Raw genomic sequence first — 14,555 nt, 5'->3', positions numbered from 1 at the left:
TCAAAGACTATTTGGAGTGAGTCACTGGGTGTGTCACTTTGTGTGAAGGACCTTCACTGGAGTGCGTCACCAACTGCCTCTGATTATGGAACTAAGGCTAGGACCAATGTTCCCTCGAATTTTTATACTTAATAACACATGAGCTGGAACTTACCATTTGTGACTAATGTCTTCAATCAAGCAGGTGAGGGTGGGATGGGATTCTCTGTGAAGTATCAGGTGGTGCAAAGCACCAATGCAAGGACGACAAGCGGGGGTTTCCGTCTTGGAGTTTCAGGAGTCATGGGTGCCCTACCAAAGGGTGAGTGGCACGATAACAGCTTGCACGTATGCGCACCCACACAACTTAGAGGGAACATTGGCAAGGAAAAGTCACATAATGTGACATGGCCTTCAGCAGACAGGTGCCTTGTTTTGATAATGCAGCACTGACATTGGATTCTCTCAGGTGCACCTCTTGGCATGCTGCTCTGCCAAAAGATGGAAAATTGCAGGCCACAGTAATGATGAGATTAAAACAAGCATAAATGAAACCAGCAAATCCAATCCAATCAGATGTCAAAAACCCGAAAAATGATAACTATCGATGTCACTACTCAGGTGTGTAAATTTGTTACCCGGAATCTGTAACCTGGAACTCTTTAAGCCACAATTAAGAATTAGTCAAAGGTGGATGATAAATGTACTGCTTCACTGGCTTATAAACCGTCGCCTCAGTCACGTCACTTGGTGCGACTTCTGGGGCTGTCGCCTAGCAAGTGTTACGAGACTCATGATGTCTTGTTTTATTGCAAGCAAAGCACGGACCGCAAAATTAAGAAGGTGAAACAAAAATCACAGTTGAGGACAAGCGATTTTGCTTTTAGTTAACAGACTTGGACAAGTGAGGACATATAGGTGTACCCTTTTTGCTTAATCTTTACCTTTTCTTTGTCTTTCTTATATTTTTGAATGAAACCATTTCTTAAGATTCTTCATTGGCTTTTGTCATTTCAAGCCAGTGATTTAAGCTCATACTCCCTCTTATATATTTTTTTTTTGACCTGGGCCCCATTTTGGACCTGTGCTGGCCTTGAAGCCTGCTTTTTAAGTTTATGGCTAGGTTGCCTTGGATGGGGCCTATATAATCAAAATAGTTCTGGTGTGAGTTTTTGCCATTTTATGGCTTCTTCACCCTGTTTTGCCATTTTGCAATTTTCAGTTACTGTATTTTAATATTGATAAGGCACACAGGGAGGCAGCGGTGGGATTGGTCAGGCATTCAGGGCACTTTATTCTCATCAGTTCCAAACGTCATCCACATCTGATTTACCTGACACACACAATTCAATGGAATGCACAACACCTTGAAGGTCACCCCAGTTCTTTTATTTTTCTGTCTAAACCCTAGCGGCAGGTATGAGTCAACTTTTAACAAAGCTCACCTGACAATGTAAACCTTCGACTCCACATATTCAGCAGCGAAAGCCACCCCATCAACCAAGCGGTGGCCTTAACCTGGCGGCCCACTGCACGCCATTTAGGAAAACGTGAAAGAAACAAAAACACAAAAGTTAGTCTTTTCAGAAGGCAACCCGCTCAGCACCGTGACTGGGAAAGAACGGCAGACAGAGAGCCGCAGTTTTCTCTTTTATTGTGAAATGTTTTCCTGCTAAACTCATCCAGAAAAGGCGCCTCTTCAGTGCCCCCCCCCCCACCCCACCAATGGCTGTTTGTCCTTCACATTCACTTAAACTTCTCCAAGCGCACAATAGGCAGCCAAGCTGAAGGGCCCTGAAGCAAACGCTGTTACAAAGGAGACGCAGGGCCATTGGGGAGGGTTTCAGAACGTTTAATTTTTCAAAAACATTAATTGAATCCCCCTCTCTGCAAAGCAATTCTATTGCCAAGGACCCCTCTAATTACAGCAACAGGAAGGCAGTGTTTTAAATCAACAATCGGTGAGGATAAAAAAAAAGAGAGATGAAGAAAGAGAAAAAGATGCAGACCCCAAAGGGGCAACCAAGACGAGGAGCAAAGTGCCATACTCCTCATTGCTTCAGGTCAGCCATCTTCTGGAGGCGATGGAACTCCTTCAGTCTGCAAAATACAAAAACTGAATGAATTAGTGAGAACATGGAAACAAAAAGGATGGCCGCTGGTGCAACTGCCACCTGGCCGGCCAACACCTGCTGGAGGCAAAACGGCTGCAATATAGCGCCCTGTCAACAAAAACATGACCGACTGCAAAAGGCACTATATACAACTGAAGATGTCATTCTGGTGGTACAATGGTTATGAACAGCACAAAACACAAAGAAATCCACAACGAAATTCTGATTGGTGAAATGTTTCTGAAAGGCACTATATAAAAGTGAAGAAGACCAAAACATAATTCTGATTGCTTTGTAAAATATTTGTGAAAGGCACTCTATATAATACTCCAAAAAAACCATATAATTCTGGTTGTTTGGTGAAATGTTTAAGAAAGACACAATTAAAGACCACCAAATATAATTACAAATGGTAAAAGGTTTATGAAAGGCAGTATATCCATCCATCCATTGTCCAACCCGCTGAATCCGAACACAGGGTCACGGGGGTCTGCTGGAGCCAATCCCAGCCAACACAGGGTACAAGGCAGGAAACAATCCTGGGCAGGGTGCCAACCCACCGCAGGACACACACAAACACACCCACACACCAAGCACACACTAGGGCCAATTTAGAATCGCCAATCCACCTAACCTGCATGTCTTTGGACTGTGGGAGGAAACCGGAGCCCCCGGAGGAAACCCACGCAGACACGGGGAGAACATGCAAACTCCACGCAGGGAGGACCCGGGAATCGAACCCAGGTCCCCAGATCTCCCAACTGCGAGGCAGCAGCGCTACCCACTGCGCCACCGTGCCGCCCAAGGCAGTATATGCAAAAGGTAAAAAAAAAATCGGATTGGGGTTGGTAAAATGGGAAAAGCACTACATACAACTAACAAAAAAGAATTTGATTCTGATTGTCTGGTGAAATGTTTAAGAAAGGCACAGTACACAATTAAAGAACAGCAGATATAATTCTGATTGGTAAAGTGTTTGTGAAAGGCACTATATACATTGAAAGGATTCTGCAATGTAATTCTGACTTTGTGGTGACATATTTACAAAAGGCACTATATATAAGTAATGAAAACCAAAATATAATTCCAATTTTTTCGCCCCTATACACAATTAAAGAAAATCAAAATATAATTCTGACTACTAAAATGTATGTGAAGGGCGATATGTACAATTAAAGAACACTGTAATACAATTTTGATTGTTTAGTACAATTGTTTAAGGAAGGTGCAACATAATAATAATAATTCTTTGCATTTATATAGCGCTTTTCTCACTACTCAAAGCACTTAGCAGTTGTAGGTTAAGGGTCTTGCTCAAGGGCCCAACAGAGCAGAGTCCCTTTTGGCATTTTACGGGATTCGAACCAGCAATCTTCCGATTGCCAGTGCAAATCCCTAGCCTTAGAGCCACCACTCCACCTACATATGCCTACATAACATACACTTAATGAAAACCACCATATAATTGCGATTGTTTCATTACATTTTTTATGGAAATCATAAGATGCAATCAAAGACCAGCTGAATATTTGGCAGGCTGCTTGACAAAGTGCTTTATGCCACTACTAACTATGAAAGGAGCTATAAACAATAAAAGAAAACACAATATAATGTAAATTGTTTACTAAAACATTTTGTCACTGTGGGTGTTATGAGCATTACTATAAACAGAAGAAGGAGTAGCAGTGCAGATTTACAGACTGGGTGAAGTGAAAGCACTAAAGACTGTGAAAGGTGCCACATACTGTGACCTCAATAACAGGCTGATGACAGCACACAACCAATAGGTTTTCTAATTGTTTGACACTGTGATGTATTTGCAAGGCACTATATATTTCTAAACCCCTTGTGAAAGTGTTTTCTGACAGTGCTGACTAGAAAAGGCACTATACACACAATAAGGCCAAGTAGTATGCTTCCTGTTTATTGAAAAAGTGTTTTTTAAAAAAGGTACTAGACATCATTAGAAGCTCACTAAATATTTTTCAAACTTGCTTGCCAAAATGCTTTGTGACCGCAAAAGTCACTATATATCACAAAAGCACACTTTTTGGTTACCTTGATTTTTTGTGGTAGTCAGGACTGTCAAAGGCACTTCAATTTTTTCTTAAATCAGCATTTCTATGTATGACAGCCGTTTCATTTTAGTGTCTGTGGTGGAATTCTAACACAAGCACACCTCATTTAACTTGACCTCATTTTACATGAACTACTGATTAGGTGATCATCTGAACCAAATCTGACTGTAGAGGACTGCAGTTTAGGTCATCTTCTTTGATGTGTCCATCACCTGGTCATCTAATGGTTACACAGAGACCTGGAGGGGCCTATAAGCTGCAGTGTCTCGCACCTACTGTGAAACCTGGTGGAGGATCGGTGATGATCTGAGGGGGCTTCAGCAAGACTGGAATGGGGCAGATTTGTGTTTGTGAGAGATGTACAGTAGGAATCAAGCCATGTACAATGCTGACCTGGAGGAAAAATGGCTCACTTCTGCTCTGACAGGGTACCCTAACTTTGAGCATTGGGTTTTACGGCAGGACAATCAAGGTGTACCACTAGATCAAGACCCTGTCATGGGCAGTCCAATCTCCAGACCAGAGCCCCATTGAAAACATCTGGAATGGAATCAGGAGGAAGATAGATGGTTACAACCCATCAGACAAAGTCGAGCTGATGGGAGTTTTTGTGCCAAGAGTGGCGTAAAGTCAGCCAAGAGCAGTGTGAAAGGCTGGCAGAGATCACGCCAAGACGCATGAAAGCTGTGATAAAATGTCAGGGTTATTTCTCCTTTTTCTGAATTCTTCATTAGTTCAAACATTAATATTGTGTTGTTTAAAATTGAATATGATCTTGATTTCTATGCATTATTCAAGGCCTGAAAAGACTGCATCTTTTTTGTTATTTTGACCAGCTGTCATTTTCAGCAATTAAATGCATTATTTGTATATGGAATTGGGGGAAATGTGGTCAGTAGTGTATGGAAAAAAACTAAAATTGTTCATATATATATATATATATATATATATATATATATATATATACAGTATATATATATATATATATATATATATATATATATATATACAGTATATATATATACATACATATACATACATATATATATATATATATATATATATACATATATATATATATATATATATATATATATATATTATACACACACACACATACAGTTGAGCCTAGACACTGTTTTATAAAGCATTGGGACAATGAGCTTCTTCAAAGGCGCTATAAACAATGAAGTTCCCCCATTGACTTTCCAGATCTGACTGTGACAATTGCACACTTGCTGTTTGAAAGACCCTCTGAATCCTTGTACTGATTGCTTGACAAGGCGCTTTATGACAATTCTGACTTCATATAATACAAGGCACACGGACTTGTTTCCTCACCTGACAGCACTGATTTTGATGAATCCTGAGGCATCACAAGGGTCATAGTCTCCTAGAATGTCCATACTGCAATAAAAAAGACAAGAAATGTGACGGGGAAAATCATACAGACATCCAGAAAGGGGCGTCACCCACTGCCTCTGTCACCTTTTGTATGCCATCTTCTCCAGAGACCGCCATTAGCTCTACCCATCTATAGCTGCATGGGGTTTATATTGAGCGTTAAAGGGCATCCAGCCCTGATGCTTATTGTGAAAGACACTATATGAAATAAACACTAGTAATATAAAGGGGGAGTGTATTCCAAACAGATTCAGGTTCTCTTTGTCATTGTGGGGGGTCGGCCCGCTTCCCCTTTATATGCCTATCATTTCCTTAATTTTTAAGTTAATCGATCAGTTCTTTGCCCTCCTGCTGTGTAGGAGCTGATGCCCACCTGGCAATGGTGAACAAAGTAACAAAGCACAGCTACTCAGTTACCATACTTCATTATGTTTTGGGAATATTTCTGCTTTACTTGAGTATAAAATGTTCTGTCTACTTTCACTTTTACTTCCCTACATTAACAAACGCAATTGGCTACTTTTACTTAAATATATTTTTGCAGGACAAATTGGTTACATCATTGTTAAACCAGAGCACTGAACAGCTACACAAATGGCATGCTGAGCTTGGCTCAGTTAGTTATCTACATGCGCTAACTGGTGCTGATATCCCAATTTAGAGCCTCAAAGCCAAATGTCACTGCAGTTTCCTTGATTAGGGTAATTTATGGTTAGAGGTTTGTGTGGTCAGTTTATAGCATAGATGTGAGGTAACGTCACTTTCACCGTGAAACGGCTGCTCATTATATTCAATGATTATATATTAATGTATATATAATATATATTCATTATATTTGCAGCCTTTGTCTATTTTCATAAAGCATTCGACTCAGTTGATTGAGCTGCCCTGTGGGACATCCTGAGGGTTCGTGGGATCCCCTCGAGGTTGCTGGATATCATGGCCGGCCTGTACACTGGTACTATGAGTGCTGTGCAGAGTGGAGGCAGGACCTCTGTGTTTTTCCCAGATGATTCTGGGGTTCGTCAGGGGTCTGTTCTGCTCCTACTCTGTTCAATGCTTGTATGGACTGGGTGTTGGGCAAGGTCGGGGGGTCCAGCGGCTGTGGGGCATCTGTTGGTGAAGAAAGATTCACGGATCTTGACTTTTCTGATGATGCTGTGATCTACGCAGAGTCAATGGAGGCTCTGATCGGGTCTCTCGAGAGACTGAGCGAGGAGTCTGAGTGTCTGGGCTTGTGAGTGTCCTGATAAAAACCAACATCCAGGCCTTTAATGACCTCTTGGGCACGGCCATCAGCAGTGTGTCTGTCTGTGGAGAGAGTGTCGACCTTGTCGAGAGGTTTACTTACCTCAGCAGTGACATTCATGTCTCTGGTGACTCTTCCTATGAAGCCAGTAGATGGATTGAGAGAGCATGGGGGGGGGGGGTCATGAGGTCGCTGGAAAGGGGTGTGTGGCACTCCCAATATCTATGCAAAAGGACAAAGGTCCAAGTCTTTAGAGTCCTGGTGCTTCCTGTCTTGCTATATGGTTGCGAGACATGGCCGCTATCCAGTGACCTGACATGAAGACTGGACTCCTTTGGTTTTGTGTCTCTCCAGAGAATCCATAGGTACTGCTGGCTTGACTTTGTGTTGCTCATGGAGTCCTGAATGAAGCACATTACCTGCATTATGAGGGAGCGTCAGTTATGGCACTACGGCCATGTGGCGCGTTTCCCCGAGGGTGATCTGGCTTGTAAGATCCTCATTGTTGAGGACTTGAGTGACTGGACCACGCCAAGGGGACACCCATGAAACACCTGGCAGCGGCAGATAGAGGGTCATTTCCGGAGGGTGGGACTGGACCGCGCGTCTGCCTGGGGGGTTGCCAACCGGGATTCTGAGCTGATTCGTCGTGTAGTGGGTGCAGCAACGTGCTGTACCAGTGCCTGCTCCCCAACTTGACTTGACTTGACTTGTCAAGAAACTGCCAAGTATGCAGTGACGTAAGGCTCTGCAGTTTTAGAGTTTAAATGACAATACATAGGCATAATAATTGATATCACCATGCTGTTATTGTAATGTGTGTTGATGTGACAAACATATTAAGACTTTGCGCCAGAAATAAATGCAATCCAAATGTGTAAACTAACTTGAAATGTAATGCATGTGCACATGGTGCATTTAATTTGGGGTTTTATCGGGTCATAGTCCAAGACATATCAACCAAATATGATCGATTGCTTTTTCAGCAAAACACGCAATTTTCATATCAGTTAAAATGCAGTACTAAATCGCATTGCATTTTAATTCATGTCCATAGTTTGGCTGTCGTAACTTAAAGCAAAGCAGGTGTATTGCATTTCACTCAGCAGCAGCTCCGTGTGTATTGCACTTTGACTGTGGATTAATCGCGCCAAAAGTAAACATACCCAAATGACCAATCAGCATCTAAAGGTGGAGCTAAGGGCGTGAACAGCTGGTTGGGGAGAGGCGTTCCACTTCTAAACAGTACTGTGTTCTGGCGGTGCGCTTAATTTTCGTCAATGTGGTCTATGGAGTGGTTAACTGAAATGACAAAAGGTTTAAGGTCTCACCAAATAACAAAGTTTGCTGTTATGTTAAGCTGGCTAAAATTGTTTTCTTTTTATACATGTTAAATTAAACAGTATGGTAACATCTGATGTATGTGTTGTTAGTGCTTTAACTGAATATTGAATATAGTGAACCATTTGTTAGTGTCACCAAGTTCGGTTTCTTCATAGCCTTTTTATTCATAGCCTCTGTGAAAAAAACATATTTTATATTTTTCTGTTGTTTCGACACGTAAGAGAATGAAGTCATTTAGGTCACCAGCTTCCACCCCTGCCTATCAACTCTCTGTTCAGCTTCCTTTCAAGCGCAACACACTCATGATGGGAACGCCTCTTAGCACTAGTGTTGACGCCCCTTGCCTGCCACCTTTTGACGCTGATTGGTCATTTTGATTAAAGCGCGGTCCCAAGTGCAATGCCTTACGTCTGCTTTGCTTTTAGCTATGACATGCGATCAATGAACATGAATAAAAATGGAATGTGATTTTGTGTTGCATTTTAAACTGGCACAAACACTTTGGTTTGATATGTTGTTGACTATGACACAATAGAACCGGGCCAAAATGAAGTGCACCACGTACACATGCGTTGAATTGTAATGTAGTGAATACGTTGAATTGCATTTCATTTTCGCACAAATAATCTTCAATAGATGATACTAGCTGTCCCCCGCGGCTCCGCCCACATAGTAGTGAAACAGGACAAACTTTAAAAAACAATAAAAAAATGTAAAAAAACGTAATTCCAGCCTAGTGAGGGTAAGTACGTTCCAACTCCAAACACTGGCACTGTATCTGATCGTGTTCAGCTCTGATGGTGATATCTGTAGCTATCATTAGCTATCCTCTAAAACACATGTAGCTGTGATCTCTCTGTCAAAAACGTCAAATGTTACTCCTTAACAATCTCTAGAAGATAATGTATGTTGAATAAACAGGTATCACTAGCTAAGCAGAGGCAAGGTAGGCTCTAACACATGACGAGAGGTAGAGCGACTTGAACAGAAGCTGGCGCACAAGTGAGCAGGACCCTGCCCACTTCCCTTTCGGCCCGCTGCGTCTCTCTCGGATTTGCGCGAATAAAGCAGTACCACAAGCGAACTAGGATACTTAGCACAATGAGAGAAGTCGCAAAATGTTCAAGCTAATTATAGAAAAAAAACCAATCTAAATCTGTTAAGTAGTTCTCTGTGAAAAGTGAACAGACATACAGACAGACAAATGTCGGATTTTATAGATAGATAGATTGGTTGCAGCCCATGTATCCGGGTGAGACTGGAAGTATGGGGTGGACATCGGTGACATACAATCTCAGTCTCAACCAATTTTTGAACTGCTGTTGCCACAATTCTGTCGTCATGGCAGCCATTGAGGGTGTGGGACTGGACATTGGTGACATGTATTTGCAGTCTGCTGTTGTCACATAACAATCAGTATCTTAGGAAAATTTGCCTGAAATGTTCAATCCCTTCAGCAAGAAGTTTCTAGTGTTCTCAGTTTGAAGCTTATAACATCTCAAGAAGGTCCTGCATTGCCAATCAAATTCAAGAAGTTTCACTTTCAGAATTATTCATCATGGAAGGTTTTTAAAAGAATCTTCATTTAACCAAACGTCACTGCCTTAAGTTAATGTTTTTTGGTAACCTATGTCTGCAGTTGTAATACGACTCACACAAAGAGAAGGGAGTTTGAATTATTTTAAGTTTGTAAGAACCTTTTCTCACTATACTGCATAGACCCTACATTTACTTGGACTCTTCATACCTAAGAACATCTAACAACAGAGTCTTGAAAACATCTAAGTGTTTTCAGAAAGGTAATTCTACTTTTACTCAAGCATGGCAGTCAGGTACTTTATTTAACATGACATGAAGAGAAAGCGATTTTGTTTTGGGCATTTCTGAAACCCATCACACATGCATGTCACCTTCTTGAAGTGAAGTGTCCTGCTCAGGGTCACACAGTGTCAGTAACAGGATTTGAGCCCAGAGCCGCAGAGCTGTGAAGCCCAAAGCCTTAACCATGATGCCACACTGTTTATCTAAAGAACATTTAACTTTGGTCAGTCTCAAAATACCAAAAAAAGCTGCTCAGGCTCCATATTTTGCAGATTTGTTTCTGCACACAACATGAATTTGAAAGATACATAACTCTAACTGGTTTTAAAAACATCTTAGTTTAAGTTTGGCATAGTGGTTAAGGCTTTGGACCTTGAAACCCTGAATAGGTCACTTCACCTGCCTGCTGTGCTCCAGTCAGAAAAACAAAAGAAATGGAACCAATCGTAACTCAAATGGCGTAGGTTGTCTTGTATAAAGGTGTCAGGCAAATAAATAAATGCAAATTAATAAATCTTACATTACTTTAAATGATTGCTTCAAGCTTAGGTGCACGTTATCGGACCCCAGACTGTCATGGATTTTGCTCACTCCTAGTACACCTGCACCAGGCAATCAGTAAAAGTATAGTAACCCATATGACCCCCTTAAGATCCTTGGGGGCCCAATTTGATGTGTCCCATATAGGCCACCCATGCAAGACACAGTTGGGGTCCGTATAGGCTTGCTGCCTGGGAACGTGTAACACACTGTTCATAGCCCGGGTGATAACACCGGCTCTTGAACTACTTGGGGTCCAACTAAAAGTTGCAAGTGAGAAGCCTGCCTGTAATTAGCTGCCCAAACACCCCCCCCCCCCCCCCCCCCCATAATTCCAAAATAAAGGCAGGCAAAAAAATAAGATTGGAAGGCCTTAAACAAAGTGTTTCCATTTCTTCGGAGAAAACAAAGGACTGCGCGCCGAAGGGTTAACATCAGTCAATATGCATTCAAAAAGAAACGCCACCATGCTTATCCATGCTAATCGTCTGGCTGCATGGAATTTAAGAAAAACAAGCAATTTGAAGTGAGTTTACAATAATTTTCTCCTGATCTCTCTCCCTCTTTATTCCTTTTTTTCTCTAAACCCCATGCTTTTATTTTTGTGCATCGCCGAGGCTTTTTTCTTCTTTCTCTTCTTGCCTGTGCCTCCTCTCTATAATTACGGTACTTTCTACCTACTGCGCCAAAGCACTTCCACCCTCCGCTACCTCTCACCGGCATCTCAGCTGCTAATGTGACGCCGTCACTCAAAGGCTCTGCCAAGCAGCGGCAGAGAAGTCAAAAGAGAAGAGAGAGAGAGAGAGAGAAAGAAAGAACACGAAATAATAAAAAAGAAATAAATAAAATAAAGTAAAAAGTGAGAGGAGCTCGGGGAGCGCAGCACGAGGGCGATCGCTGGCACTGAGCTCGCCGTGTGGCCGCTCCGCTTGGCGGCCGCGCTGCTCTAACTTTCTTTTATTCGCCTCCCCGTGCGTCGCGTGGCCATAGTGAAGCCTTAATAATCCCAAAAGAAAAAGCGAAAAAATGAAGAAGGCGACACCAGCTTGACGGAGTGAATGACAAAAAAGAGAAGAAGAAGAAGCAGCAGTGGTGGCAACGATATTGTGACATTTACCCCTCATGAGCTAAATCAATGCTGGCGTCACTGTCTATTTGCGGAGTTTAGAGAATAGGACTGGGGGGGGGGGGGGGGGGGGGGGGGGGGGGCCGCTTATAAATGAAAAAGGGCCAATTTTAAGAAAAGGCGCATCCCTCCCGTTTTTATCGGCATCATCGTGTCTGAAATGACAGCCGGCGCTTGAGCCTTGTCATTGATGTGCCTGAGCTTGCCGCGGCTCTGTAGGTGGTACTTGGCAGCCCATGTTTGCGTTTGCAAGGGCATTAAACAGAACAATAGTGAGGAGAACTGGCCGTTCGGACCAACGATCTCACCATCCTGCTTAACCAAGATTGTGTAAATTAACATCAAGTCGAATTAGGGGAAAGGGGAGAAAGAATGGCCTGGACTGGAGGCCACCTTCAGGAAGAGTTCCTGCCTGAAGCACCATTCCCAAAAATGTGAGAAAACAGAAACATTGATAAAGATATAGAAATAAACAATGTAAAAGAGAAAGAGCAAGAGAGATATAGAGAGATATATAATATAGAGAGAGAAAAATCCAATGTATGTATGTCTGTCTGTCTGTCTGTCTGTCTGTCTGTCTGTCTGTCTGTCTGTCCACGAGAGAACTACTTAACGGATTTAGATCGGGTTATTTTTGTATAATTTGCTTGAACATTCCGGTTGATTTTGCAACTTCTCTCAAAGCACTAAGAATCATAGTTTGCTTGCAGGAGCAAAATATTCATGCTAATCCATGACAGAGGCTGCAGGCCGAGGGGAGGGGGAAGCGTGACGTCAGGAGCTAGTGTATATATATATATATATATATATATATATATATATATATATATATATACTGTATATGTATATATATTTGTGGGTGGCACTGCTACCTTACAGTAAGGAGAACAGGGTTGATATCCAAGGTGCCCCATGTGTGGAGTTTACATGTTCTCCCCATGTCTGTCTGCATGGGTTTCCTCTGGTTGTTCTGCTTTCCTCCCACATTCCAAAGACTTACAGGTTTGGCCCTTGTTTATGTGTGCGAGTGCGTGAGTGTGAGTGTGGTGTGTGCGTTCACCCTGTTCTGCCTTGTGCCCTGTGATAGCTAGGATTGGCTTCAGCCCCACAAGACCCTGATGAGAATTAAGCAGCCCTAGGAAATGGTATGGCAATAAACACACTACATAGTGTTCAAACGTTTGGGGTCACCCAGTAAACGTCATATTTTTCATAGAAGTAAATACCATTTTTTTTTATCAATATACCATTACTTCGATTTTATAATACAGCCAAGACATCAATAGTGTTTATAATGATTATTACTGTCTGAAGTGTCTGATTTTAATTTATAATTCACATATGACTGTAAAGCCCCATTTTTCAGCAGCCATTCCTTCAGTGTCCCAATGGCCAACTCCCTTAGGTTATTCTTAATCAGTCATCTTTAAATTGATTGGTTATTAGAGAAACCTTTCTAACTGCATTAGCACTGCTGAAATCTGTTGTTCTGTTCACTTGGTCGGTAAGGTCCTGGCATTCCTAAAGCTCAGTTCTGGGTTCAAAAATGGCCAAAATGAATCAGCTTTCTTCAAAATATGTCTATTTTTTCACAGTGAAGGATATTCCATGTGAATGAAACTGAAGATTTCATGCAAAGGTGGGGAATCTGATTAGGATATAAAAAGATGGGAAAGGCCGAGATGGACAACTGCATAGAAAGACAAGGACATCAAAGTCTGTAGTCTGAAAAACAAATGCCTTACTGGTCCTCAGTTGACTTCTTTAAATACATGCCAAATATTAGTGTCGTCTGGCTTGTACGAAGTGACCAGCCATCTACAGTACAGGAGGTGAAACAGGGAGACGGCTTGCAGACCGATTCAGAAAACATATTTGAGCCGCTGAAGACCTTACAAAGCCCTTTGTAGAACACTTCACAGCCCCTTGATCACAGCCACACTGATCTCTCTGTTTGTGTTCTTTCACAGGACTTCAAAGACACCTTTCAAAGAAAAACAGAAGTAGCTCGGCTCATTCTCAGCCTGGGATCTCACATTTCTCCAGGTCTCAATGGCTGACTAACCTATTGAATCTCTCATTTCATCTTCTCTAATGGCAGATTTTTGTGAGGGCATCTGGCTCCACCCATTCTGGTCAGAGCGCTATAAAGCCTGGGAAGAGGGCATCTACTGTTGGACTGAGACAACCACAGAACGGAGGTCCCCCCTGACAAAGGCAAACACCAAGGAACAGCTAAACCTTTGCCTACCAAGGCTATTTCTTTTCACTTACCCATTGCCGATAAGATGGCGCCAGTGCACACTGTTTTTGTTTTCACTTTGATAGAATTACATGGGGTATCACAGCTGGCGTCCCAACTTTTCGTATCTCTGGGCTGTGACATTCTCCCACTCAATGACAACAGCAATATTGCTAGTGACAAATCAATGCTTTAGGTGTATTTATATAAAAGGGACCACACTTTCCATATATATACTTTTAACAGCTACTTAGAGAGTGTAACGGTTAATGTAATGCTGGTGATTTTGCTCTAAGTGCTCTTTAACTGGTTTTCATCTGCTCGCAACTGGACTTATGTCAGCCATTTCAATTCCCCAATACACCTGAACAACATATCTCTTTGGCTCAGTGCAGAACTGAAATCTGCAATCCTTAGCCCCATAAAACACTAAAAAGATGGCTTTATTATTATTATTATTATTATTTTAAACTATACTATGTCATAGTCACAGTTGAAGAATCCAGGATCTGTTTCAAACTTTTCTGGCAGCCACCCCTTTAAGAAGCAGGCCAGCATCTTCACATCAACCTCCTCTTTGTGCACAAACATAAATGGCTGAAGAGGATTGGAACACGCCAGCGCCCCCTACAGGACAGCTTTTTTTTCTATGGGAAAG

At 42.0% G+C, this 14,555-nt stretch overlaps 1 protein-coding gene across 7 annotated transcripts in view; it reads right to left on the bottom strand.

The window, feature by feature from the left end:
- Positions 1-1,815: 1,815 nt before the first annotated feature.
- Positions 1,816-14,555, bottom strand: part of ass1 (argininosuccinate synthase 1) — a 136,589-nt gene continuing 123,849 nt past the window's right edge. For all 7 annotated transcript variants that reach the window (XM_028808541.2, XM_028808542.2, XM_028808539.2 and 4 more), the window contains exons 14-15: positions 5,513-5,578; positions 1,816-2,079 (exon numbers count right to left, since the gene is read on the bottom strand). In XM_028808541.2, coding sequence (XP_028664374.1) covers positions 2,031-2,079; positions 5,513-5,578 — 115 coding nt within the window. In that variant the 3' untranslated portion in view covers positions 1,816-2,030. The remainder of the gene's footprint in view (positions 2,080-5,512; positions 5,579-14,555) is intronic.

This window comes from Erpetoichthys calabaricus, chromosome 9 (genome assembly GCF_900747795.2).
Source record: "Erpetoichthys calabaricus chromosome 9, fErpCal1.3, whole genome shotgun sequence".
NCBI lineage: Eukaryota > Metazoa > Chordata > Cladistia > Polypteriformes > Polypteridae > Erpetoichthys > Erpetoichthys calabaricus.
This window is presented reverse-complemented; position numbering and strand designations above follow the sequence as displayed.